This window comes from Clytia hemisphaerica, unplaced genomic scaffold (assembly GCF_902728285.1).
Source record: "Clytia hemisphaerica strain Z4C2 unplaced genomic scaffold, Clytia hemisphaerica genome assembly, whole genome shotgun sequence".
NCBI lineage: Eukaryota > Metazoa > Cnidaria > Hydrozoa > Leptothecata > Clytiidae > Clytia > Clytia hemisphaerica.
The window spans coordinates 956,161-983,887 of NW_027104472.1; the positions used below are offsets into that span (position 1 = coordinate 956,161).

Consider the following 27,727-nt stretch of genomic DNA (forward strand, 5'->3'; position numbering starts at 1 on the left):
CTCCCCCACCCTTGGATATCCACAAATATGACCCTCTTTTTTGACTGACCCTCTGGAGTGAACCCTTTCCGTACCCTACCGTATAATATTTTATATACACCAGTTGCTTTTCATTTTAAAGGGATAATCAGGTGGTTTGAGATTTTTTGCTTAAAGAAACCCTCTGTTGTTTTGAGTAAAATCACCAAGTATTTTTATCGAACTATATATTCTAAAGTCGAGATTTTAAAATCACATTTTAAAGTTTCTGAAAATGGGTTCTCACACGGTTTTTTCGTTGAAATTCTATTGTTTTTTACTAAAATTCAAAAACTTGTAACTTAATTATTTCGACTTTGAGAAATATTTAGGCAAAAATATTTGAGGTTTTGTTCAGGACAATAGAAGGATTCCACATGCCAAATATCCCAAACCATCTGATTATCCCTTTAACGATTTTACTTATTTTTCAGCTGTTTATAGAGAGGAGTCTCCTGAAAAAGTAAAAATATAACAAATAACTGAAAGAATAATGGAATGAAAATCCGCAACTGCAGTCAAGTCTTAATTCACTGGATAAACTAAATAATCAAAAACATAATGGCCGATACATATTTCACACGTGAGATTGATTTTTCAAAAGGTGACGTCATTATTCACCAATCATATATCGGAGATGTGGGTCACGTGGTATGGGATGCTGCAATCGTATTGGCTAAATTTCTTGATGGAAAATATTTTACCAGTAACGAGACATTAACATTGCAAGGGAAGAGTGTTGTGGAATTGGGATCTGGGACTGGTTTAGTCGGATTGGTTGCCGCGATGAACGGGTAATTTGTCTCTTTTAAGGGCTCTGACCATAGTCAAAAAATTGATTTTGGTATTTGAGCATAAAAGTTATGTTTCAGGTTCCTTTACACTTTTAGCAAAGAATTGCCTTTACAAATTTATAATTTCTACATGACAAATATCAAAATTCACTATGGTCAGAGCCCTTAAGTCTGCTTAAAGATGTAGATTTTCTTATATTTTTATGATGTCTGAAATATGAACTATATCTGTTACTTTATTTTAATTCCCTATTCCTTCACTTTTGGCATCATTTATTTAATAGGTATTAAGATTATTAAATGGACCTTTTTGGCCCTTCTCTAATCCATTTACTGATTATAAAATCTCTAAACTAGAGAATTAGAATGCCCAATGATGTAAACTGACGAAATGAGCAATGTTTGTTTTAGCAATCGTTTTACTTCACTTTCCCTTCCACTTTTCTCTCTATTCTTTACGCAAGTTGTTATCGTTACCAATTTCTTTCCCATCTGATACTTTACTATTACATACGCTCCCTTATTCGATGAATGTCCAATTTCCCTTGAAAATCCAACTAGAGAGCGTCAACTGTATTAGCCTGTCAGCTCTACATTTTCCTTTGTTTCTTTTCATACTTAGAGCGTCCGTCCGAATAACTGATTTAAATGAACTTGTACCATTGATGGAAAAGAACATTGAAGCCAATCAGCATTTATTACAAGGAAACGCCAAGGCTGAAAGTTTGAAATGGTATGTTTTATTTAATTTCTTTGCCTTGTCCAAATGCCTTGTACACGCTTTTTTTATAAGAACCAGTAAATCTTGACTAAGGCTGGGCTGTTCTTAATTTTTTGAAATTTCCAGGCTTATATATTCTAAAGATCTTTTTAAAACGCTTAGTTTCTTTACTTATAAACTTAAAATGGGTTTAAAGTCAGTATTTTGACTAAGTAATTTCTGCAATCTGAGGCTTGCATCGTCCTGAATTTGTTCTTAGGTTTTGCCCAATTTTCAGCCTCGTGTTCTTAAAATGAAATAAAATGATGAAAAAAAATTAAATTATTCTTATAAAAACAAGCATGTATTGGTTAATTTCGGGAGCCTACATCCACTGTTAAGGAGGTCCCAAACCTTTTTGTGAGCTACCCTTTGTACTACTCAACTAAAAATCATGTAACACCAGAGGAATTTCAGGTGATTTTTGGGTTATCTCTCTGGAGTTTATTATTGCGTGCCTGTTTTCGAACAATTCATGATATGCACCACTGGAGAGTCTTCCTACATTTTTCGAAATATTCAACCCAATATGTCACTTTTTTTATTGTTTAAGTGATGTATTGGGTTGAATATTTTGAAAATTCTCGGAAGACTCCAGTGGTGCATATCATGAATTAATTCCCTTGCAATGAACCTTCTACACGGGCTTAATCTGTAATCTTCTGAGATTCTTACAAAAAATACTTGTTGTACAAGAGACTCGTATTTTATTTGTAGGGGTGTGGATCTTGAGATGAAAATGAAAGCAGATATCATTTTGATTGCTGATTGTATCTATTATGATGAGGTATAATAAGATCATGTTCGCAGGTAACCGTTTGCCTTCGAAACAAAAGAAGCGAACGAAACCGTAGCGTGTGAACGTGGTCTTAAGTCTCAATCGCACTTTTTCGAGCAAAGCTTCCACGCTATTGGTCAAAACAAAAATGAAGCAACTCCATTGGCGCGATCTGACGTAACGGTTGAAAAAAGTTGAAATGTGTTCAACTTTTTTTTCAAGCGCGCGCTACATTTTTATGACGTAATCTTTTTTCCAAGCAAAAAGGATTGAAGCCAAAAAGTGCGATCGCAGCGCGCGTAAGTGGAGACCGACCTTAACACTTCTTTGACACCACTTTCCACAACGTTGTCTATTGTGTAAATACAGTGTGTACATGGGTAATTTTTTCCAACGGTGTATAGCTTTATAATGATAGCATGAGTATATGCTATGAAATTGTTAAAAGGATACCTTATCGGGGAAAACTTCGTCGGGGAAAAGTGACGAAATTTTGGACAAGTGACGAATATTTTCCCCGACGAAAATTTTCCCCGGCCTTAATGTGTTTACCAACTACCAGCAAGTGACGAATTTTTCACCGACGAAGTTTTCCCCGACGAAGTTTTCCCCGATAAGGTAAAGGGTTGAGCTCTAGTTTAGACGGCCCACTTTTCGCCCTGCCTATTATAATTGTGAATAAACCAGCCGAGGCTGGAAAGTCAGCCAATATAGCTAGATTATTAGTTGGATAGCTTGTAAAGAAGTTAAGTAGCTGCGATGGAAGGAAGGACTAGATGCACAAAGAGTCAAGCGAAATTGGAAAATTTTAAGAGCTAAAAACCACATTTTGCTTAAAAATGTTTGTCCAGGTTACTCAAAACTCCTAGTAGTTAGATTGAGTAGAAAATGAACATTCCGTATGTTAAGCATTTAAATTCAACTTTTAACATTTTTGAAGATAAAGTAAAAATCTAGGGACAAATTACAAATTACTAAATTTTAGATATGTCCTGTTATAAACCTGTACAAAGATTTTATCAAAAAAATCAAATAGACGAATCATTTACATTTATAAATACAAGTAGTTTTCTTTTTGAATAATAGTTCATTAAATTTATGCCAGTAGCATGTTTACAATAACCAAGCAAAACAAAACAATATAATTTTTAAAATATGCATGATACAGTAATTATGCATGGCTGTATCATTGTTTTTATGCTGGAGTACATAATTATTCAACATGGCTGCCTCTTTAAAAAAAGGTCTATACCTGACCAAATTCTAATGACACTTTGTCACAATTCTTCAGGTGCTCCTACTAGAAATTCACACTCTAGAAATTGTAACTGGCTGCCATTAACAATTAAGCTAGTCACATACTCCAGAAAAACACAATTTGCCTCAAAAACTTTGCGAAAAGTAGTTCAGTCTCTATAAAATTTCAACAGAAACTGTATTTTAGTAGGGTAGGTTACCCTTTTATGGACACCCTCTATTATGGACAAACCCTTCTGAAAGATTACAGTACACGTAGTGTTCATATTATATATCATGATAATTTGTATAAAAATTTTATTTTTTTATTTTTGATATAAAATAAGCAAAAAAGTAAAAATCAAACAGAAAATGTCGAGAAAAAAAATTGACATTATAAACTTTAAAATAATGGACTTGTGGATCTGTATTGTCTTTTAACAGCATCAAAGTAACTTATTTGACTAATGATTGGTGATGAAATTATGGTAAAATAGTGTTTCAAGTGGGCGGGTCCACCCATTCTCTAACATGGATGTTTGTTACCTATTATGAACAGGTGGGTGTTTCCAACCAAAAAAGCCCAAAACATGCGCCAAGGTCACAAAACACAATCTGCGTCCAGAGATGTGTGAACAATAAAAAAATAATATGTGATGGTCGTCATTTTATCCAGTGTTCTGGCGGCAATCAAATACATGTTTCGTTTGTGTCAAAAATCTTCATAAAATAGAGTCAGTCAGTCGGTCGGTAGTAAATCTAGTCAGGTTTTTAGGAAAATGGTTTCAAAGTTTAGTTTTTAATATTTATTCGCTCGCTTGATGAAAAATTCTGACAATTTTCTGACTCCTCCAGCATTTTTGTCTACCAAGTTGGTTGGATTGGTTGGCCGACGCAAACAGCCGGCGCGAACAGAACATATTTTTGATTATCTCCCTCTGCTGTTGTTGTAGCCAAACACGCCAGTGCAGTATGGATTCCACAAAATCTCGCGTCGAAGATATTTTTCCGTACAGCAAGCCTCACGCCAAGCAATATTTCTTTTGTACCAACATTCAATTTTTAATAAGGGTGCAAGATGGGAAAAGAGGCGCATGCGCCAACATAATTAATAATTGACGCAAGCGTAAGCGAGCAAAAGCAAATTTAGCCAAAATGAAAGCTAAAAATCAATGAATTATTGGAGTCATTCACGCCGAGCTGGAATTATTACTTTACACCAACTGAAAACCAAACAATCTTTGTAAGTACCCTTAAACCAATGCGTCAAAAACGTTTCAGTTGCACGTTATAGTTTACACGAAATCCATGCTGGCAAATACGTCCAAGTCCAAAAACATGATTGCATCCTGTCTTTATCAAATTTAGACAGTAGCTGTACTTTTTTATACTTTATCATATTCCAATAACATTATAACATGATCAATTCCACCTACAGCTAGAGGCAAACAGGAAAAATATATGTTTATTTATTATGCAAAAAGCAGAAATTCTTAAAAATAACAAAAACTTGAGCAAATTGCTAAACCTTCAACAAATATAAAAAAGAATCCCCTTGATGAAAATCATGTGTTTGATTTGCCAAGTTTCAAAGTCATTATAAAAAAGATATGACAGAAATTGAAGCTTGCAACATGCATTTTACTTCCTGCATTTACACTGACACTGAAAACACTGAGCCGCTTGATCTGCCATCTTGAAACACAACATCTAAAACAACACACGCTAAAAGTACACTAAAAGTTAACCCGATCGGATATAAACTTTAGAAATCGGGGAAACACGGCTTACGTAATGAGCATATCGGGGTAACATGTTTTTTTCGATTTTGGTCTGATGATGATGGGGAAAAGCCTATTTGAATAATCAGCTGTTGGCTGACTAATTAAAGTGGGCAAATAGTTGGCTGTCTAAAGTAAATGCATTGCCCTCTTTTGACGTCAATGCAATGTCTTCTTTCAATCTTTTCCAAGCAAAGATTTTAACTGCCAACTTTGTGCCCACTTTTAGCCTACTCAAACAATTAGAATAGGCAGGGCATAAAGTCGGCCGTCTAAACTAGAGCTGACATACTTTTGAGACAGACCTTGATATATTCCTCGCTGATCAACATTCATCTTTTCCTTTGGTTTCCAGTCTTTAGAGCCTTTGGTCAACACAATGCATTCACTGTGTCATGAAACTACAGTCATCTACATGTCTTATGAAGAACGGAACACTGACCTCAAAATCGAATTGGAAAAGAAGTTCTTTAAGGTTTGTTCATTTTTTTTATCGCTTTGAAATTTTAGGATGACCATTTGCCGTAACGCACAAGACCATATTAAGTGTGTCAAGAATCAAAATAAATTTTCTCGTCAGTAAACACTAAAAGACGGGCGCATAGGCTCTAAATTATGGATAAAGTTATTTCCGTGGTGTTACTTAGAATGGAGATCTAATTGTGCCTGTTACTCAAACTCTCAGGTTGACGGTGAGGCTTTGCAAAGGTTACAAACAGAAAAGTCCATGCTTTGTACTGAATTTCTTACTCTGTGGAACATCTTTTGCTAGCATCAATGCAAAACCTATTAGATTAGAGCTCCACAATATCTGACACGCGACACGCCTGCTTGACCGTGCTTTAGATTTAGAACGCCAAGTACCCCTCTTTAAAATACCAGTCGATACATCTAATTGGCTGTTACACACTGACCTCTATTATGGATTTTATTGATTATAATTTAAGGATATTCCTCTCGCTGCGGATCACTTTTTGCCTTTTCTGTAAGGAGTAGGTCTCACCGAGCCTGTAACACGAGGGTGACATGTTACTTCGTATTCATGACATGCATAAGTTAAGATAGTCATAAGTCATTTTCTTGCGTAAACGCTCGAAAATGTTTGACCTCTTTTTGGCTATTTTAGTTCAAAACTGGGGGTGTTACCGATGGTAAAATATAGGTCATCTTAACGCATGCTTTGCCAGCTCAAAGAACCAAGCTGACCAAGTTTTTTTACGCCAATCTCATTAAAAATCTTCAGAAAGGAATGTGCCTGGACAATAAATAGTATAATTAATTTTGCTTTTTTGATCTGATATCTTTTCATGATTTTTTGTTACTTAAACTCCTATTTTGTTCCTTTAACAATCGAATTTCGGACACAATAACGTCTGATAATCGGACAGCCTCGACTTTCAAGTCTATTAACCTTTTATATTCTACCATGTTTGATTTTTCTTTCTTCTTCTTATTGACTTGATACCAACGTAAAGGACTTTTGGTTGTCATTTCAAATTCATACTGTGTGATTTTCCATTCTGCCCTTTGAAAAATGTCCAATAAGTTTTCATTCGCCTGCTCAAGTTGTTCAATGGTTTTCCCCTAAAAGATAATATGAATATAGAATTAGCAAATTACCGGACAGTTACCGCAGTAAGTAGTATGTATGAAAGCGACCGTAGCATGAAGGTAGAACATTCCGCTACGGTGCACAAGGTTGAGGGTTCGATCCCGAGTTCATACCAAGGATTCCAAAATGGTACTTGATGCCTCTCTGATTTATTCTTGGCGACTATAGAGGGTAAGTGGAGAAATCCAGGGAAAAGTGGTGCTGCATGATCATTGGGTAGACAACTAAGGAAAAAAGCTTGCCCTCGACTGAGGTTGCAGACTTACTTTCTATTAAACAAAATCCTTGCGTTCTCACTTATTTCATTTATTAGATTTGAGGCTTAGCCTAATTTCTGGTCTTACTTGTCCAGAATAAGTTATCGAAGATTGTTCGTGTTGCTATTGAAGTTGACACCCATAAGATGTACGAAGGGTTAGAAAAATATATTGAAAAGGCTACATACCAGGTTCTTTTTTAATTTAAGAGTCACATGATCCAACTTTCGTTGTTGAGTTCTATTCTGACGAAAAAGTTTGATCTGTTCTTCATTGAATTTGAGAAATCCATTTTCTTGCGATAATAATGATGATGATACTGTCTTCTTTTTCCTTTCTTCTGGGCGCTTCTAGAAAAGAACGAGATTAAGACGATTAAAAAATTTAAGAATAGTGGTGATAAGCCCACTTTCAGTGAATTGATTTCTGCGTAGACCTAATTTCGCTAAAATGACCTAAAATTGCGAAAATTAATCAAATGCGAAATTCCGTCCATTTGAGTTTGATTTAGATTTATAGATTTAAATTTCGTTAGAAAAATGTTTTTGGGCTTGAAAGTATTTTAGTTCGTTCAGAATAATATGATTATGGTTTGATTTTCATTTATTGAGATGATTGTTGAGAACAAGCAAAGTAAATCAGCTTCCGATGTTCTTAGTTTTTCGAAATTTTCAGGTTCCCTTTTTCTAACAGTCTCTTGACCTAAGTGACTGAGATTATGTAATTGAAATTTGAGCCTCGGTTTGCACTTAATTCGTTCTTTGCTTTTAGCCAAATCTCAGTCACAGATTTATAAAGCCTGAAGGGCTAGATGTCGTGCTTTAGGCCATCTCAGGCAATAAAAATTGAGTATCGGAAAAAATATTGTTGCTATTGTTTTCGAAAACCTGCGAAGCTTCTGATTGGTCAAGCGCTGAAATTCTATTGTAATGTCACGTGACCTAGGTAGGATCCTACCTAACCAAGACACACTTTTCGACATCTAGCCCTTCGGGCTTTATAAATCTATAATCTCAGCCTCTTACTTTTATTTGTTCTTATCCCAGCTGGCACACAACGTTGTTTCAACGTTCATCTAACGTTATATGGATGTTTTGAACGTTAAATAAACGTTGAAACAACGTCGTGTGCCAGCTGGGATAAAAAAGCGTGTACCTGGTCAGACGACAATTCAGAGAGTTGTATATTAGTGTTTCTTTTTCGCTTCTTTATATCACGTTTACTTCGAATTTCCAAATATTCATTCTTATACTCATCACTGATAGTAAAACAATTTTTTACCTTCTCATCTCGGACTTGGATTTCATTCGATATTCTCATAGGGCTTTTAGATACGATCACAGTACGGCGCATGATTCTTATGGCCTTGCGACGTCGCCGAGGTGGTATAGGTCGAGGACGCTCTTTTTGTTCATCCTCTGAACTCGATTCTGTTAATCTGCGTCTATGGTTTTCGGTGTTTGTATTGTTTTCCGTGCGAGTATTATAAGAACGTCTTTCCTCTCGCATATGCAAGCGGCGACGTCGACGTCGTTGAACAGGTAATTCTTCACTGTTACTCATGATAGATTTTCTTAAAGATGTGGAGTTCTTGATACTTGGTTGATTTTGTTGATAATTTATAGGAACGAAATGTTATTAGTTTCGAATGGGTTTTAATGGTTTTTTGTTACAGTTTACCATCATGTTTCAAGATTGAGAAGCAACTGAGCACCTTATGATATTTTTCATTGACCAAAGTTTTTGTTTGATATTTTATTTGACGTCATTTTTTTTTGACGTGGACAATTATATTGATAACGCGTTGCGGATCCCCCAAATAGACCTCTTTGGAAACTTGAAAAAAACCCTAGAACTGTCACAATCGTTTATTGATGAAAAAAGACCCATGAAAAGTTCCGCTTTAAATTTTCCGCTCAAAATTCTGACAGAACTAAGATACTCATGAACATTTTTTCCCTCTTATGGCACTTTTTATTTCATTAATCTAATGCTTCAAAATCTGAAAAAGAAAGAAATTCTGTCAAATTGTCAATAACTTCGGAAACCTCAAGAAATTTCATTTTCTCAGATAACTTATTTTACAGAATAGCTAGTCAAAGAAGATGACACATTGATTACCTATCTGAAGCTAGTCTGAATAGCGAAATTGTAAAAAAAGATAGCATGAATCTGTTAGAGTATACCAGCAGCCTAGCCCGAACCCTTAAAGATCAAATCAAAAAAACTATTTTTGCCATTTCTCTACAGCTTTTAGACGGACTTTTCTCCACGGAGCGGATATCTCGTGATTTACAAGACCCTCTCTACAACAGTGACGACATCCATATATTGAAAATAAGTCTTTTGAAGAGATGATGACGATATCGTTGGAAAGATTTTCGTGAGTACAATATATCATATTTTCAAGTCCTTGGAGAGTTCAAACTTATTTTTTTGTTTGATTGTCATCATTCTTGTGAATTTATCTGATCAAACAGGACTTGGTTCAAACAATATATTCGTTAAACCTTGATCATGGAAATGACGTTCATGATCAAAGTTGATAGTAGATCGTTTTCGTTTGACTCTCATCGTTCCTGCGAATGAAACATTCACCTGTTCAAAAAAAATTTCGCTAAATTTAAATATGCAAAAGGTTATCATGATCAAAGTTGATAGCAGAATCGTTTTCTACTCATTTACTTGAAATGGCTGTTAGGAACATGATTCGTATATGGCTGGAAAGTTGAACTCACAAGGATCAGTTTATTAAAGCTCGGTTGGAAAGATATTAGTGAGTGGAATAATGAGGATGATACAGGGTGCTAACTTCATTATAACAGCATCTTTACATGGTGAATGCTCGGTTGGGAAGATATTAGTGAGTGGAATAAGTACAATGAAGATGATACAGGGTGCTAACTTCATTATAACATCATCTTTGCATGGTGAATGAGGGTTCACGAAGTTTATTTTGGAACAGATATGAAACTTGGAGAAGATTTGATAAAACGTGTATTCTGCAAAATTAAATAATTGCAACTATTGAACTGAACACATATAAAACAATGTTTTCTAAGATTTATTCATAGAATTATATTTCACAGGTCTATCGACCTCTACGAAATAATTTTAGATTTATAAATTGTCTAATTCTTCATCTGTCGTCCAGTCGTCAGAAGATATGGACAGAAGAGAAGACGTTGTTTTGGTCTTTGTCCTAGATTTTCGAACTAGGCGAAGGTTTGTTCTAGGGCTTCCTCTTACATGCCAAACGAAATCGTCATTTTTTGAATTCATTTTTTTCGCCTTTTGGCACATATCTTTAATGATTTTTCTTTCGTTGATAGTGAAGTCGTCTGTGATGCTAAAGCCACCAATTTCATTGAATCGTTTCAGCTTATGCAGATTTTGCATTATCCGTTCTTTTTCCTCTATACTTTTTAAGATCAACTTGATTGGACGCCAATGTAGCCCTTTTTGGTTTTGTCCAATGCGATGATGGTGGGACGTTTGATATCTTGAACGCCAATGTTACCTAGTATACCTTCAATATCTATTTTGTCCTGTTCCTGTTGTTCCTCTTTGTTGTCTACCTCTAATTCCATCATTCCATGTATATAAATATTCGTTTCCTGATTCGATGTCTCTTTCTTCATTCTTGTTTTCTTGTTGTGTTCTCTCACTGCTGATTTGAAATTATCCTTGTGTTTCTTAGTTATTTCAGCGTATGTTTTTTCTGATGTTTTTCTCTATGTAATTCGTCGTTTGCTTTATTTCTTTCTTCTTTTATATCTGCTTGGTTTTATTTCAAGTCAGCCATCTTATTGGTTAAGATGTTTTCGATATCGTTCTTAAGGCTGCGGTTCTTGGCTAGCTGGTTTTTGAGCTTTTTAATGACGTCGTCCTTCTTCTCAATCTCCCTCTGCATAATATGATACGAGTTCTCACCTATTTTACTCATTAGAGATCGTGTTATCCGCACGCAATTCTGACATAGATATTGTTCGTTATAAGTGTTGGCAAAAATTTGCAGCTGATAAAGCGGTAATTGTGTGCACTCGTAGTGTACCATGCGGTGGCATTTTCGGCATTTTAGACGGTTTTGGTCATCGTCATCTGAGCAGGAGGTGGGAGTGCATGTTTGGTTTTGTTTAGCTTCTTCAAATGGTTGTTTTTCTTGCTTTTTGTCGGTTTTTTCGTTCATGTTTTTGATTTTGCTAAATTTCAACCATTTTTGAAGAACTGCACAAAATGCGTGTTGACTAACTGACGTCAAATAAAAAACTGTTGATTTATGTTGAGAACAACTGCTACTGGAAGCACAATGTTGATTGCCCGCTAAAGCTCAAATGACATTAATAGAATTGTAAGTTTAACAGATGGAAATTAACGTTTATCGACTAAAAGTGGTTCGTGGTTCAAAAAGAAATTGGCATGCACCATCGTCACTTATTGTTGCTTTGGAAACGCTCGGACCTTCTCAACTAAATTTGTATTTAGGGGTTGAATACTGTCAATAGTTCTATTTATAGCTGAGACGATTAATTTGTCTGAGACGAGCAATTTAGAAAATGAGCATTATGGAGGAATGTACTTTCCATTCATGTTTCAATAAATAGGATCTCCTCCACAGATCACATTTTACAAACTACTCGTCTCAGACGATTTTTCCGTCTCAGTATAAATGGAACTAATGGTTAAGTATAAAGGACACTGACAAAGTTCGTTATCAGAACCGTGTATATTTTTGAATTTTTTTGAACTTTATAATAATAAAACTTTTAACAAAAATTACAAAGTCTGTAAATTTATGTAAATTCTTAAGTAGACTAAAATTGTATAGGCTATTACCTCAAATCCAAGCTAAAAAAAATCCTTCTCGTTCAAGAGTAATCTGAAAGTGAACCTGTATTTTTACCCTCTAAAGTAAATTTCCATCCCCTTAAGCTTAATTTATTCACTCGAATCAAATCTCCCTACTGTCATCGCCTGATTGATAGATAATGCATCATCATCATCTATATAATGATTCTTTTAATGAATAGATGAAAAATGGACCAATCAAAAACTATACCATGAACAATCCCTGAGATATCAACTTTTTATATAGAAAAAAATATCTATCTCCGAAATAAATAGCCCAATACAGCCCCACCAATAGCCAAACCCACTCTGTAAACATCTTCGAAAGTCCATGAATCATCGGAAATGCCAAGCCACTCGGTGAACGACTTGCAAAACATTTGACAGTTGTTCGAAATCTCGCTATATCTGTGAACGAAAAACATTCGAACTTTTACAGGTAATACAGTGTTTTTTATAATAACATCCAACATTTTTTAAACCCTTGGATGTTCTTAATTTTGAGTTTTAACCTAAAAGTGTTCTTAATATGCTCTTATTTTCGCCATTTTCGAGTATTTTTGTCCATCTCAATGCAAATAAACCAGCCGAGGCTGGAAGGTCAGCCAATAGAGCTTAGCTAGATAGCTTTAATAAGTGGGTTAACAGATGTAAGAGATGTACTGAAGACTAAAAATGTTGAATAATGTACAAAACGTGAAACATTTGATAACTTGATTTAAAACTATTTAAAACAAGCCTGAGAGCTCCTCCAACCGAACCCCCCCTACCAGAAGATCAAAGTATACTTCTCTTTAGCATTGTAGCACTGTTTCTACGACATCAAACAATTAAGCTATAGTTCATTACTATAAAAAAGAGAAACATAGTGTAATTAAAACTTTTTGTTAATTTCTACAAAGATGTTTTTTTTTTTTTTTTTTTTATTTTTTTGTAGACAATATCCATATCTGACCAAAGTGTTATCTAGAAATAAATTAGAAAATTGCCAAAATGTCAGAACCAAAATAAAGATATCCATCAAATATATAGAAACTGTACTTTTTGTTTAAGCGCAACTCCAGAAAAACACAATTTGCATCAAAATCTTTGCAAAACGCAGTTCATATTTATAACATATCAACAGGAACTGTATTTTGGTAGACTTGGTCAAATTACAGAAACCATTTGTCAGTTGTCTGCAAGGCCAATGAGGTACGTAAAAACTGACTGCTATTCAGTCAAAGCCAAAATTTGGCAAGGTCAGAAAAACATAATTTACATCCAGTCTTCGTAAATAAATTTTGTAGTTTAGTGCCGTCAAGTTACACAGCATGCACACTACCATCTTGAAGACTTTGCTGGTCGCAAATGATAATCGAAATCTAAACTTAAAATTCCTAACTATACAGGGAAGCACATTTTTCCCCCATTTTGCTTTAAACTCCCTTTTGATTGGTCTATGAATTTGGGCAATCGCTTTACCGCCTTAGCGGAGTAAACACACTACCATAATAAATAAATTCAACAGTGCAGCGGAGTAGCAATTAATTTCAACTGGGAGTCCACTCTTCTGTGCCAAGCACTGGCAGTGTTTTTTAAACTTTAAAACAATGTTAAATGAAGACCAGATGGATCTGTTTGTTATGACTGTGCAAGTTGTGACGAGAGTGTGCATGTTGGGTAACTTGACCGTATAATTCATTAAATTCTAGAAACCATTTTTCATAACTTTCTGCAGTCCGCTTTCTGCAAGTCTGATAAGAGATATGTATGATGTATAAACTGTTATGGCCATTCATTCCATTCCATCATTCAGTCAAAATGTGCGCCAAGGTTAGAAAAGGTTAGAAAAGCACAATCTGCGTCCGGAACTGCGTGAAAAATAGTTTGATCAATTTCAACAAGAACTGTATATATTAATATTGATATAATTGATCAAATTCCAAAGACCATTTGTCATAATTTTGCAAGTCCAATAATAAGGAGATGTGATGTCATCATTTCATTTGGTTCCCGTCATCTGACCGACCCTGATTTATGGTCAGCAGGTAGAGTTGGAGAGTAGTCGGAAAGCTTTTCCGCTGCTTTGCTGGATTTCCACTGTCGACCTCTGCACGCTCTGTGTTTACAAGTTTTCAAATCGAATGCTAATGGAGTGTAAACCGAAAACACCAGTTTTTCCACGGTTTCTCAATTTTAAAATTCGGATCAGTCCACACGGATTCCCTTTCAACAAGATGTAGCTGCTTCTTAACAGAAAAATATTTTCGACCGAACAATTTTTTGCGATTCGCCTTATCACAAACAAACACGTCCAAGTCCAAAAAAGCACGATTGCATCCGGACTTTATCAAATTCCAATAACATTATAACACCATCGATCCCCCTAGAGGCAAACAAGAAAAATATGTTTTTATTGCAAAAACTATTAAAAAGCAGCAATAAAAAGTATCAGAAAATTCAATATAAACAAAAACTTGAGCAAACGGCTTTAACATTTAAACCTTCAAAAGATGTAGAAAAAGAATCCCCTTGATGAAAATCCTGTGTTTGATTTGCCGAGTTAAAAAAATAAATGACAGAAATTGAAGCTTGCAACAGATTTACACTGGAAATACTTTGGTACAACACTGTACTGACTTATCACATCTAAATTGAGCCGCCATCTTGGAAACACTACATTATGATCTGTAAAAACAACGCACGCTAAAAGTACCCAAAAAGTTAACCCGATCGGAAGAAAGTTTAGAAATCAAAGTGAGATCGGAAAATCGGATTTTTTTTTTGCCGTCTTATGGTGGAAAATTTTACCTATTTGAATGCTCAGCTTCGGCTGACCAATAAGAATTAAATATTTGAAATCAGCTCATTTTATAGATTCACCAGTGTTGAAAACTATTTGAAAACGCACTTCTAAGAAAAGAAATTTGGGTGTCAAGTTTTCACCTAAATTAGTTATTCGGAAATATAGACTAAAATTGATTTTTTAATTTTAAGAGTTAAAATTGATGGAATCACTAAATTTCAGCTCCTAAAATTCTAGATTGTAAGGTAAAATAGATTTGTAAATATCAATCGTTTTCCAAAACTAAAAATTTCGTAACTGAGAAAAAATACCGTGCAAACATACCCTTATAAAGAGATTTCTATCCACGCATCAGATTTTGAGAAACTATTTTTACAACCAATAATCACTTTTAACAAAGGGAATCTGAATAGAAGACGAAGAAGCCAAAGTGAGATATTATTCTATCTGATAACAGTTCACTGGTATAACACGCCACAGAGCCCTCCCGAATAGACGCCCCCACCCGCTTATTAATTTTCGAAAATCTTTCGGACACTCCCCCCCCCCCCCCGTTTATTAATTTTCCAGTTTTTGGACCTACCCCGGTGGGGTGGAGGTCCTATAAATTCACCTCTGTCCGTCCGTCCGTTCGTTACCAGCTTTTCTCGAGATTGAATCATAGGAATCATTTGATTTTTGGTACAAAGGTGCAAAACGGTAGTGGCCAAAATGTGATGGAGCCCGATTTTCGAAAAAAAAAATTTTGCGGCAAATTTGGGCCAAAAAACGGCTAAAAAACGGGTTTTTTGGACTTTGTGAAAAATTGGATCATTAATTTTTTCTGATTTTTTGCATGAAAGTAGGGTACCATCATATGTAAAAGATGGCTCAAGCAGATTTTTGCAAGAAAATTTATTTGGCTTAAAAAACGCATGTTTATCTATAAGAATCACTATTAATAAGCATACATCAATGTTCTTAGTCAAATTACTCAATTTCTTTATGAGATAGATGTTTTTTTGCTCATGAGGGCTTACTTTTGAAGAATATGTGTGTTTAGACATGAAATTTTGGTTGCTTGGCGTGTTTTTATAGAAAAACTGGCCAAGTTCAATATTTTTTTATAAGCACATTATCAATTACTTAGGTATTAGCTTTTCTCGAGATTGGCTCTTTCATTCTTTTTGCACAAAGATGCATAACTATAAACCCTCGAATGTGACTGAGCCCAATTTTCGAAAGAAAAAAAATGTTTTTGGGCAAATTTGGGCCAAAAAACGGCTAAAAAAAGTGTTTTTTGCATGAAAGTAGGTAAAAGATGGGTCAAGCAGATTTAAAAATTTTTCAGCTCAAAAAAACGCATCTTTATCTATAAGAATCACTATTAATAAGCATACATCAATGTTCTTAGCCAAATTACTCAATTTTTTGATGAGATAGATGTCTTTTTATGCTCTTGAATATGAAAGAATATTTCAAGAGCATGAAATTTTGGTTTCTAAGCGTTTTTTTATAAGAAACAAACGACTAATTTTAATAAATCGTCACTATTTGTGTTCTGAATGATTGTTTAACGTTCATGCTCACGTAGATATCAATTATAATATATGTGTTAAATGCATAACCCGGTAGGTCCATAAAAGTATCACTTGTTTGTTCAGGCTTAATCTATTTCAAACGTTCCAATTTCGTTTTCATAGAATTAGGTAAAAGGAAAGTTCTAAATATTTTCAGCTCCCCCCCCCCCCGTTATTATATTTTGCAAAAACTTTAGACCCCCCCTTTTATTCAGACCTCCCCCCTATTATTCCGGACCTCAGAGTAATTCACAATCAAAATAGGCAGGGCAAAAACCCGGGGGGGGTACTACCCTTGTCGACCGACTGGGGTGCTCCGCTGAGGTTCGAAAAATGGACACTACGTGGGACTCGAAATTTGCGAAAAAAGTGACCCTGAATGGGACTGAAATCCCAAAATGTTCTCAAATTTTCTACTTTTCTCCCAAATTTTCCAAAAATAGGCACCCTACGAGGGACTGATTTTTCTATTTTGGTTTTTCTGCGACCCTACCTGGGACTCGTGGAGGTTAAAAAAGGTACCCTGACCAGCGGAGCATCCCCGTAACCCATCTTGCCCTAGTACCCCCCCCCCGGGGGGGGCAAAAAGTGGGCTATCTAAACTAGAGCTCGATCTCACTGTTACCTTAGTCGTCTTTGATTCCAAGAACATAAAAAATCATCACTCTCTTCAACTGAAACTTCAATGGGTTGCTGGGATATCTTTTGATAGGTGCCTCTGCTTTTTCTTATTTCACCGTCCTGGAATCGCCTGGATTCTGCGTAAAGGTGACCACTTTTTTTGCTCGCTTCGTAACAAATCTTCGCAGGGAAACCATTTTCGTAATCTTCACTTAAAAATGAGATTAACAAGATACAATTTCAAATTCTACTGTTCAGAACTGAAAAGTCTGCAAAATAAATTTCAAGAATAAAACAGAACCCTAAATCTTAACTCAAGGAAAGTATTGGCTTGTGCGTTATTACGTGACAGCACGCAAAAATTATTTTTCATAACCATCCACATTCGAACTTATTCGAGTTGAAATCACCCCTTTTTTGCAATCAAAACAACGACACAACCTGCTCGAACACAATGTTATTCCTCTCAGGTTAAAACCAAATTAGCCGGTGGGATAAAATATAAAAGCTAATTGCTAATAACGTTAAAATCTTGTTTTTGTTTGTGGAGATTCAAAATTCTTATTTGCAGCAAACAAAAAAAAAAACAATATTAATCTCAAAATCTTTCCTAAGTGCGATGAGTAGTTCAGTCCCTGCAGTTTTCCAACTGGGATTAAATTTTGGGGCATTTTTGTCATCAGGAAGATTGTTTGGTCTATAGTGTCACTGGGTCTGTAATATTGGGGATAGTCTAAATATTGGGGATAGTCTATTCCCAGCTGGCACACAACGTTGTTTCAACGTTCATCTAAAGTTACATGGACGTTGTGAACGTTAGATAAACGTCGAAAAAACGTTGTGTGCCAGCTGGGTTAAAAAAATCAACTCACTCGAAAAAGTCAAGGACAATTGACCAATGTTGTAAAGCATGCGTGGTTGATTCGTTCAGATTTGAGACCTCGACCGGTCTTGAATATTTGTATACATCAACAAAATGTGATTTTTCGGCACCGTAATGTTTGCGTCGGGACGGTTTCCATTCTCTAAAAGAATTTAAGAAAATTCTAATGACTGGAGGTATTCTTTACTTTTTCATTTGAGTGAATGAGAATTATATAATAACTAACATATTGAAACATTCCTCACACATCGAATTTTACTCCTACAATTTGCTTACACATCATTTTTAAAGAAAGTACAACTTTCTTCCATTCAGATTTTAAGAAACTCGCTGTTTGCCGCTCCTAAATAAGATCCCTGCAACCACTGCAGTGCAGTCTCCTATGTCGAAGGAGCGTCCACACTAAGCTCAATGTCACAATGGTTATCATGTAGGAATGCAAGATACACCTGGTTCGATAATGAAGAACGCATTGGTCCAGGGCGGAAACGCAGCAGGCAAAAGGCTTGTTACAAGCAAACGAGTTTCCTAATTTCTAATCTTTAAAGGTTCCAGTAAAGTGTCAAGAAAATCTTGGTTCGTTAAAGTTTATACAAACCCAACACTTACCTTTCTTGAATTCGACCCTGATTGTTGTAATATGACATAATCTTTCTTTATAGTTTGTATTCCACACCGACTAAGAAATGTAAAGCCATTGAGAAAATGTATTATCTTGAAAGATTTTAGCAAAAAGGAAAGAATCTCTTTGCCAAGATGACATGTTACACTTGTCTCCCGAATAGATGCCCCCCCCCGCTAATTGTTGAGAGAAAAAAATCCATCCCCCACTCTTATTAAGATCCCCCCTCCCCCGCTAATTAAATTCGAATAATTCAATATGTTACTACAGTGTAGATAGACCTTAAACTTGTTAAAATTTTCCTTTTTGTTAGTATTGGTTCTTATTTTACGTGTTCATTTTCTTTTTTGTTGTTGAAATTGATATCGGTTAAAAAAATTCTGTCTTCAAATAACCCCCCCTCTTATTCCATCCCCCCGTTTATTAGAATTTAGAAAATTTTCCTACCCCCCTCTTATTCCATCCCCAGAGACAAGAGTAAAATCGAAATCTTCAAAGCTGGTAATTTCGATGTGAGATTCGACATGGCCTAAAATTGACATTCTCAAACTGGTAATTAGTAAGGCATAATAGTTTTTGCCACATGATCATAGAAACACCTCTGTGTTTGACCCCAAACCCACTGGAAGATTTGGCTATTAAAATTTCGTCCCCGGTGGGAAAAACACCCTACAATTTTAGCCCCACTGGTAAATTAACCTTGATTTCAACCCCATTTGAAATTCAATGGAAAATCGCACTCCAGAACCATCTTTACTGGATTTTTTGGCCTGTGAGCAATAAAATTTCTGTCTCATTTGGGATCTCGATAGAAATTGTATCCCCACTGTGGGAAGAAGTTCTACCGGGGCTGTGAGACAGGGGTGTATAGAAGGAATCTTCACGCCAAATATCATATCATATAATAAATAAGTAAAATGCTCTCATTTATAATAAACATTGCCACAGGAAAAAGTATGGAAATCACATGCTTGGTAAAACTGATTTCTGTGCATGAATCACATGAAAAAAATCGCAAGCGTGTGAAAATACAATTCACAAGCCATCTTTTCTCGACTTATTAAATGGGGTGTGACTAGATTTAAAATCACAAATAGGATTGTTTGTCTTTCGTAAAGAGAGAGGTTTAATACCCTAAAAGTAACTCACTTCTATTCTATTTAACAAGTGAGAAAAGATGGATTGTGAATTACATTTTCACACGCATGTGATTTTTTGCAGAATCACATGCTCGGAAATTGGTTTTCACGCGCATGTGATTCACGGATTTTTTCCTGTGTGCAATGTTAAAAAATCTTTCCATCCGTTGTAATACTTGAACTTTAGAAAATATTCAACCGTAAAACATTTTGTCTCTATAAAGCTTATTTTAATGCAGCATGGATTTGGTAAGTTAATTAGAAAACACTTTTCTTTGGCCTAAAACTCGACCCAAAATTATTGCAGCCATTAGCAGACCCAAAATTATAAAAAAAGTTAATACAAAAACATATTATTTCAATTCTCAACTTCAGTTGAGCTAGAATCTCAGAATGTTTGTGAGTTTGTAGTTTGTGAGTTTGTCCACAAACTTTTGGGCAGCGTAGAGAGCGGAATAATTGGTTTAAGGAGCTGAAATTTGGCACACGCCCTCCTTATGTTAAAACTTAGGGGTAGTTTTTTCATTTTTTGGAATATCGCTTTTTTTCGCGAGTTATCCCCATTTTACCGGGATTTTGCGCTTATTTAACGTCATAAAGACAAAATAATTGACGTCAAATATTTTTTTAAATAGAAAATAGAAATTTTCAATCATGTTGAAAAATATAAGATTGCTCTACACACGGAAAAAAATTCTTTATTCTAAATTTACCTACGACTGAGCTTTTTCTAATCCTTCTGAGTACTCATCGCTCTGGGTTTTATAATTGAACCTTGTCTTTCCTGAGTGCCCATCAAAGAAGGCTTTTTTCACCCCGCGCTTGCAATTTAGCTACCTTATCCCGATTATCCATCACTCTGGGCTTACAAGTAAGCTTTCCCTAATTCTGAGTGCCCATCACTCTGGGTTTACAACTGGACCTTCTCTAATCCCGAACGCCTATCACCCTGGGCTTACAATTGAGCTTTCTCTTATCTTTGAGTAACCATTACCCTGGGTTCACTATTTGACCTTCCTTAATCTCGAGCGCTTATCACCCTGGGTTTACAACGAAGTTTCTCTTATCCCGAGTAACCGTCACCCTGGGTTTACAATAATTGGACCTTCCTTAATCACGAGCGCCTATCACAATGGGTTTGCAACGGCCTTCTATTATCATGAGAGCCCATCACCCTGTTTTAAAAAAGTGTTTACAATTGGGCCTTCCACTTTCACACGTACACTGAAGTTGAGCCCAGTGCTTTTGTAACACATTCCCTAAAATTACAGACATGCGAAATGTGTTCAATGGCTAAATGAAAACAAAAATATCACGTGACCATATTGTATAGAACGGACAACGTCATTTCTGAGAATCTATTTTCTGAGAAAACTCAGCGGGAGAGTGTTTTGTTTACCTTGTTTTGTTGTTTTCAAACGATTTTTAAACACACTCTCCTTCATTGATGCTATAAAGTGACCACGGTTTTAAAGTGGTAGATTCTCTTTGTACCAAAACACACTTGACCCGATGTACTTCAATATTTGTAGTGCCTCCCTTACAAGAATCGTTTGACCGAGGCCAAGTAATATTATCCGGGGGGGTTCTTAGGCAAGAATAGACACTAGGTAGGTGTGTGCCTTAAGGGCTGGATTTTTCCTCCCTCTTTTCAAGTCTCTCTAGGGTTACTCTTAGGTCCCAAATAAATGGAGGGGGGTTGGAAAATCTTAAAAAATAAGGGGCCTTCTCTTTGACAGTTGAAAATAATCTTGAAAATTAATAAACTGGGGGGGGGTCCTTATAAGGTCCGCGGGGGTTGGAAAATTTTCGAAAAATTAACAAGCGGGGGGGGGCGTTTATTTGGAACCTAAGAATACCAAAACAACCAAAACAAAGAACTGTCTCTCTAAAGGTCGTTTTTTTTCACAAACTCGAGTCAAAGAAGAGTGAAAAGTCAAGAAAGTAAGAAAAGTTTTCGAAAGTATTGGAGATTTTTTTTTTCTTTTCAAATTGAAGAAATTTTTGTGAAGTTCTCTTTCCAAGGTCACTTTTTAGCAATGACTCAGGGTAAGGGTTTGGAGATCCAGCACACTCATATCCCTCAACCCTAGTACCTCCCCACATATACTGTGCTTAGAGGCTGTCCACATAGTACGTACGCACTGAGGGGGGGAGGGAGTCTTCTCAAAGGCGTGTGCTTGCGTACAGGGAGAGAGGATGGGTGAAAGGAAAATGTACGTATGCAGAGAAAAAATTTTCAAAATTTTTTATGCTTCTCATTGATTGGATTAATCGGATTCAAATTTCCTCGTTTTAGCAAAATTTTAGGAAATTAACTGAAAAGAAATGCTTTCTTTTTCTTTTATCCTTTAGAGGACAAGCATAAGTACATTATGTGAAAATTTCAAGTCTCTAGCATTTTCCTGTCCGAAATTATCTTGATTCCGATTTAGAGGGATCTCAACCGGGATGAGGACGAGATAGAGGGATCCCTCCTATTGTGGTAAATAGAAACAAAATAATATAATACGAAAATGGCTAAAAAAAACAAGAAAGTTTCTAAACAGGTTTTTGCCACCGAGCGAGCACAGCGAGCATAGGTGGCTTCATAGCTTCACGAGGTTGTGCAGATGGTTTAAATTTTCGCCGTCTTTTTTTTTTAATTTCGCCTAGCGAAAGTATTACGATAGTCTTTCGCGGCGGTGCGGAAAAAAAATTAGAAAACGAAAGTACTTGATACGGTGGACGAACTCACTAAATTTAATTTACAAATTACACGCTCGTATAACCACGGACAATTTTCGCGGGTTTTCTTTGGATTACGTCATATATTTTTGTGTCTTTAGCTTCACAGTTTTGATTTTTTCTTTATTTTCTTATAAGCATATACTTTATAAGATTCAAATCAATAACTCTTGATAGACGGTGATATACCTTTCGAGAATTAGTTCTTTCAAAGTAAACAAGAGATGGCGCACAATATGAGCATATTCATTTTTCTTATAAGCATATACTTTATAAGAATCAAATCAATAAATCTTGATAGACGGTGATATACCTTTCGAGAATTAGTTCTTTCAAAGTAAACAAGGGATGGCGCACAATATGAGCATATTTATTTTTCTTATAAGCATATACTTTATAAGAATCAAATCAATAACTCTTGATAGACGGTGACATACTTTTCGGTAATTAGTTCTTACAAAGTTAACAAGGGATGGCGCACAATATGAGCATATTTATTTTTCTTATAAGCGTGTACTTTATAAGAATCAAATCAATAGCTCTTGATAGACGGTGATATACCTTACGGTAATTAGTTCTCACATAGTAAACAGGAGATGGCGCACAATATGAGCATATTTATTTTTCTTATAAGCATATACTTTATAAGAATCAAATCAATAACTCTTGATATACGGGAATATACCTTTCAGTAATTAGTTTTTACAAAGTAAACAAGGGACGGCGCACAATATGAGCATGATTATTTTTCTTATAAGCATATACTTTATAAGAATCAAATCAATAACTCTTGATAGACGGTCATGTACCTTTCGGTATTTAGTTCTTACAAAGCAAACAAGGAATGGCGCACAATATGAGCATATTTATTTTTCTTATAAGCATATACTTTATAAGAATCAAATCAATAACTCTTGATAGATGGTGACATACTTTTGGGCAATTAGTTCTGACAAAGTAAACGAGGGATGGTGCACAATATAAGCATATTTATTTTTCTTATAAGCATATACTTTATAAGAATCAAATCAATAACTCTTGATATACGGGAATATACCTTTCGGTGATTAGTTCTTACAAAGTAAACAAAAGATGGTGCACAATATGAGCATATTTATTTTTCTTATAAGCATATACTTTATAAGAATCAACTCAATAACTCTTGCTAGAGGGTGAAGGCTCGATGTAAAGTAGATTTCAGATTAGCTTCAATCTCTACTTCTTGTTTTTCCCATGCAATTCAAAGTCTAGGCGAAATTTTCGACTTCAAGTCGTCTTGTTTTTTTTGTCGTACACAGCTAGCCCGTATTTATAGTATTCCGTATATTGGGGGATTATGGCGTGGGTGTTTGGCTGCGGGCGTACTACGGCCAATATTCTAAAGGTGGACTCACTCACAAAGATAAAAAACAGCGCTTTTCTTAATAATTAAAATACGCTAGTGTAAGAAGTGTAACCAAGCCTTTGTAAACATTAATGGCTGCTTGAAACGGAAAATGTTATATCGGATGGCCAAAAGTCACCTCACCTTCTTTTCTTTTCTTTCCTATCTCTTATCCTATTTTTCTCTTTTCTGACTGTCTGAGTTTCTGAGACTTAGTTTCTCATTTCTGACTGAGTTTTCATACCTGTCAATCATTTGTCCATCAATTTCGACCAGTCTAATTTTTGCACCGAGTGGGATTCGAACCACCACCAAAGAAAGACCTTCAGTTTCGGAAGCCAGCGCTCTATCCGTTGAGCCATCGCCGCACAGCAGAACCACGCAATTCATAACATATTATACCGAACTGGCAAAAGACGGGGGTAATATTATTATAATATGGGTAACAGTACCCCTTTTTTAAACCTGACTGAAATTCGAGCCGTTACTAGCAACCCTGCGGGGCCCACGGCGCCGAGTATGCACCCGGCACAGTGACAAGCCGTTACTAGCAACCCTGACCCTACCTAACCCCTGGAAAAGTGACTATCAGCGATCCGTGGATAAAAAAATAAAATTAAAAAATGAAGGTGACTATTGGCCATCCGATATAAGAGCATCCGCTTGAAACTAGTTTTCACCGCCTTTTGAAACTTGCTGCTGTTATTATAAATTTTTATCATGTTTTCTGGTCTTTTGTAGAGTATTTAAAGAGGTTTATTATTCGTTTACTACTAAGTATTTTATGTTTGTGTAGTTAGTGAATGCACCAATAAATTGATAATGCTCAGTAAATAGTACAAAAAGAGTTAATTTTCCACAACAACTCATAGCCCTCTTCTTCACCAAAACTACAAACAGCACAGCCACAGGTATGATCTTTTACTTTTATCTGATGAAGTTTGATTGGTTTTCAACCAATGTGTTTGGTTTAAGAAAAAGTTCCAGCTTTTCCTCCCCGATGCCAGCCCAGGCGATGTCAACCGAACCCTATCAAACCGATTGTCGTATATCATATCAGGACCCTGCCGGCGCACCGGACTGTCCAGTGTATTTGTCCGGTGGCAAAAAGTATCCTTTCACTACACCGGACGCAATAAGTCTGGTGTAAGTCCGGTGTTGCATACAGGGAATTTTGGACGCCGGACGACATTTATGAAACAAAAAATTAAGAAACACCGGACGTACCGGACTGGTCATGTCCGGTGTTTTGATTATCCGGTGGGAAAAAATATCCTTCTCCGACACCGGACATCCGACTTCCTTAAGTCCGCTGTAGAAATTGTCCGGTGGTAAAAGAAATTCTCATTTTACACCGGACTTTTGCATGTCCGGTGTTCGTTAAGTCCGGTGCGTCGGCAGGGTCCTATCATATCGAACCATCAAATTTCATCGAACGAAATCAAACGGTTAGGTGTTTGATTACCGAACCTGATCGAAGAGTAATCGAACTTTACCAGAAAATCTTCAGTATTGATTAAAGTTATATCGCAGTTTGATCAAGTTCAATCAATGTTTTTGTAGCTCAAATGGTTCCAGTTATTGACCTTACCGCCTGACCGCAATTTCTTGGTTCGATGACTGTTCGATTTGGTTCGGTAATCAAACAGTTCAATTGACATCGCCCGGCCGATGGGTTGATAGATATTTGCCTGCTCTATAAACACATGACTTAAAAGGTTATGAACAGGTTGAATGTCCGGCTGAATCATCAAAAGGTGGTGTCAAGCTTTATTTTTCTGATAACATCAAAAACTACACTGAAAGGGATGACCTGAAAATTTACAAAAAAAGTCAGCTCGAATCAAAATTCATTGAAGTCACAAATTCTAGTAATAAAAAATATATAGTTGGCTGCATTTATAAACATCCAAAGATGGACATCAATGAATTTAATCTTCTCTACTCTAAAATACTTGACAAAGTAAATTCTGAAAAAAAAGAAATTTTCATTATGGGTGATTTTAACATTGATCTACTGAAAATTGAGACTAAACCTCAACATGAAGAATTTTTACAGTGTAACCTTTCCAATGGTCTAAAACCTTACATCATAAGACCTACAAGAATCACTCCTACTTCCAAAACATTGATCGACAACATCTATTCTAACAACATAGATAATCAAAATATTTCTGGAAATCTTATTTGGGCTATTTCTGATCATCTTCCACAATTTCTCCTGGTCAAAGCTCCAAAACAAACAAAGACCTATCCCTATTATTCTTGGCGAGACTTGAGAAATTTTAATGAAAATAATTTTTTGCTTGAGTTTCAGTACACAAACTGGGACACCTTATTTCATGGAAAATCTATCAATGAAAAATTCAAAATTCTAATTAAAAAAACAAATGAAATTATTGACAGACATGCACCCCTCAAAAGATCTAAAATAAATAAAAAAACAAACAAACCATGGATAACAAAGGGCATCTCTAAATCAATTAAACAAAAAAACAAACTCTACAGATATTTCATGCGTGCCAAAAACCAGAAGATAAAAGCACAAAAACACTTAATTTTCAAAAGATACCGTAATGTTCTGGTAAAGGTCATGAGGAAAAGCAAATCAAATTATTACAAAAACTATTTTCAACAAAATGAAAAAAACCTTCGTAAAACCTGGATTGCCATAAACGAGATCTCACATGGAAGACAGAACAAAGAACAACAAATAAATGTCATTCAAAGAGAAGACAAATTGTTGGAAAAGCCTGAAGAAATAGCAGAAGAATTCAATTCTTATTACAGTTCGATCGCCACAAAAACAAAATCAAGAATACCAAACACAGAAAAGCACTTCTCTAGTTACCTTGACGATCCAGTGTTAGACTCCATTTACTTATACGAAACAAACAAAGAGGAAGTAGACAAATTAATTCACAAACTAAAAGATAGCAAAGGCACAGGACCAAACAGTATTCCTACAAAATTTTTAAAAATCTTATCTCCTGCCATAAGCCAGATCATTTCCAATTTAATCAACATTTCTATTCTGAATGGAATATATCCTGACTGCCTCAAAATTGCTTCTATAAAACCACTACACAAAAAGGATTCCAAACTACTAACTGGAAACTACAGGCCCATCTCCCTCCTTTCTAACCTGAACAAAATTTTTGAAAAAATAATTCATTGCCGACTTTATCGTTTTCTTGAAAGTAAAAAAAGCCTCTACAAACATCAGTTCGGTTTCAGAAAAAAACACAGCACAAATCATGCAATCATAGCATTAACCGAAGAAATCAGAGACGCTCTTGACAACGGAGAATTTGCCATAGGTGTCTTCATTGATCTACAGAAGGCATTTGATACAGTAGAACATTCTATACTTCTTGAAAAACTTGCAAATCATGGCATAAGAGGAACTGCAAACCGTCTGTTGACCTCCTATCTAAACAATAGAAAACACTGCACTAAAATTAATCAAAAATCATCAACATATAAAGAATGTAAACATGGAGTACCTCAAGGATCGGTACTTGGTCCTCTACTTTTTTTAGTTTATATAAGTGATCTCCATAAAAGCATTACCAATTCCAAAACTTTTCATTTTGCAGATGATACTAGCATTGTTTGTAGGGGAGCCTCCCTAAAAGACTTAAAACTCCTTGTACAAAATGATCTCTTCGGACTAGTCCATTGGCTTAGAGCAAATAAAATAAGCCTCAATGCAGGAAAAACTGAGATAATTATTTTCAGATCAAGATACAAAAAAATTGATTGTAAGCTTGTCTTCAAAATGAGTGGTCAGAAATTATTCATCAAAAAGAAAGTAAAATATAAATTCCCTATATAAAAGTTGACATCAAAGATGTCTCTAAAGACACCTTTAGAGATCATGTAAAATCATACATAATTGACAAGATGGCCTAAACATT

General features: G+C 35.6%; 2 protein-coding genes across 2 annotated transcripts; one reads left to right on the plus strand and one right to left on the minus strand.

Annotated features, from left to right (window-relative positions):
• Window positions 1-456: 456 nt before the first annotated feature.
• On the plus strand, window positions 457-9,666 carry LOC136821320 (protein N-lysine methyltransferase METTL21D-like). Its single transcript, XM_067077556.1, has 5 exons — window positions 457-812; window positions 1,435-1,545; window positions 2,290-2,359; window positions 5,723-5,842; window positions 9,487-9,666. Exons 1-5 carry the CDS (start codon window positions 580-582, stop codon window positions 9,592-9,594), a joined length of 642 nt encoding a protein of 213 aa, XP_066933657.1. The 5' UTR covers window positions 457-579; the 3' UTR covers window positions 9,595-9,666.
• Window positions 9,667-11,945: 2,279 nt separating this feature from the next.
• LOC136821380 (uncharacterized) lies at window positions 11,946-18,667 on the minus strand. Its single transcript, XM_067077619.1, has 4 exons — window positions 18,545-18,667; window positions 17,925-18,077; window positions 17,057-17,263; window positions 11,946-12,492 (listed from the first exon to the last, which is right to left on the minus strand). The coding sequence occupies exons 1-4, from the start codon at window positions 18,580-18,582 to the stop codon at window positions 12,342-12,344; spliced, it is 549 nt and encodes a 182-aa protein (XP_066933720.1). The 5' UTR covers window positions 18,583-18,667; the 3' UTR covers window positions 11,946-12,341.
• Window positions 18,668-27,727: the final 9,060 nt, after the last annotated feature.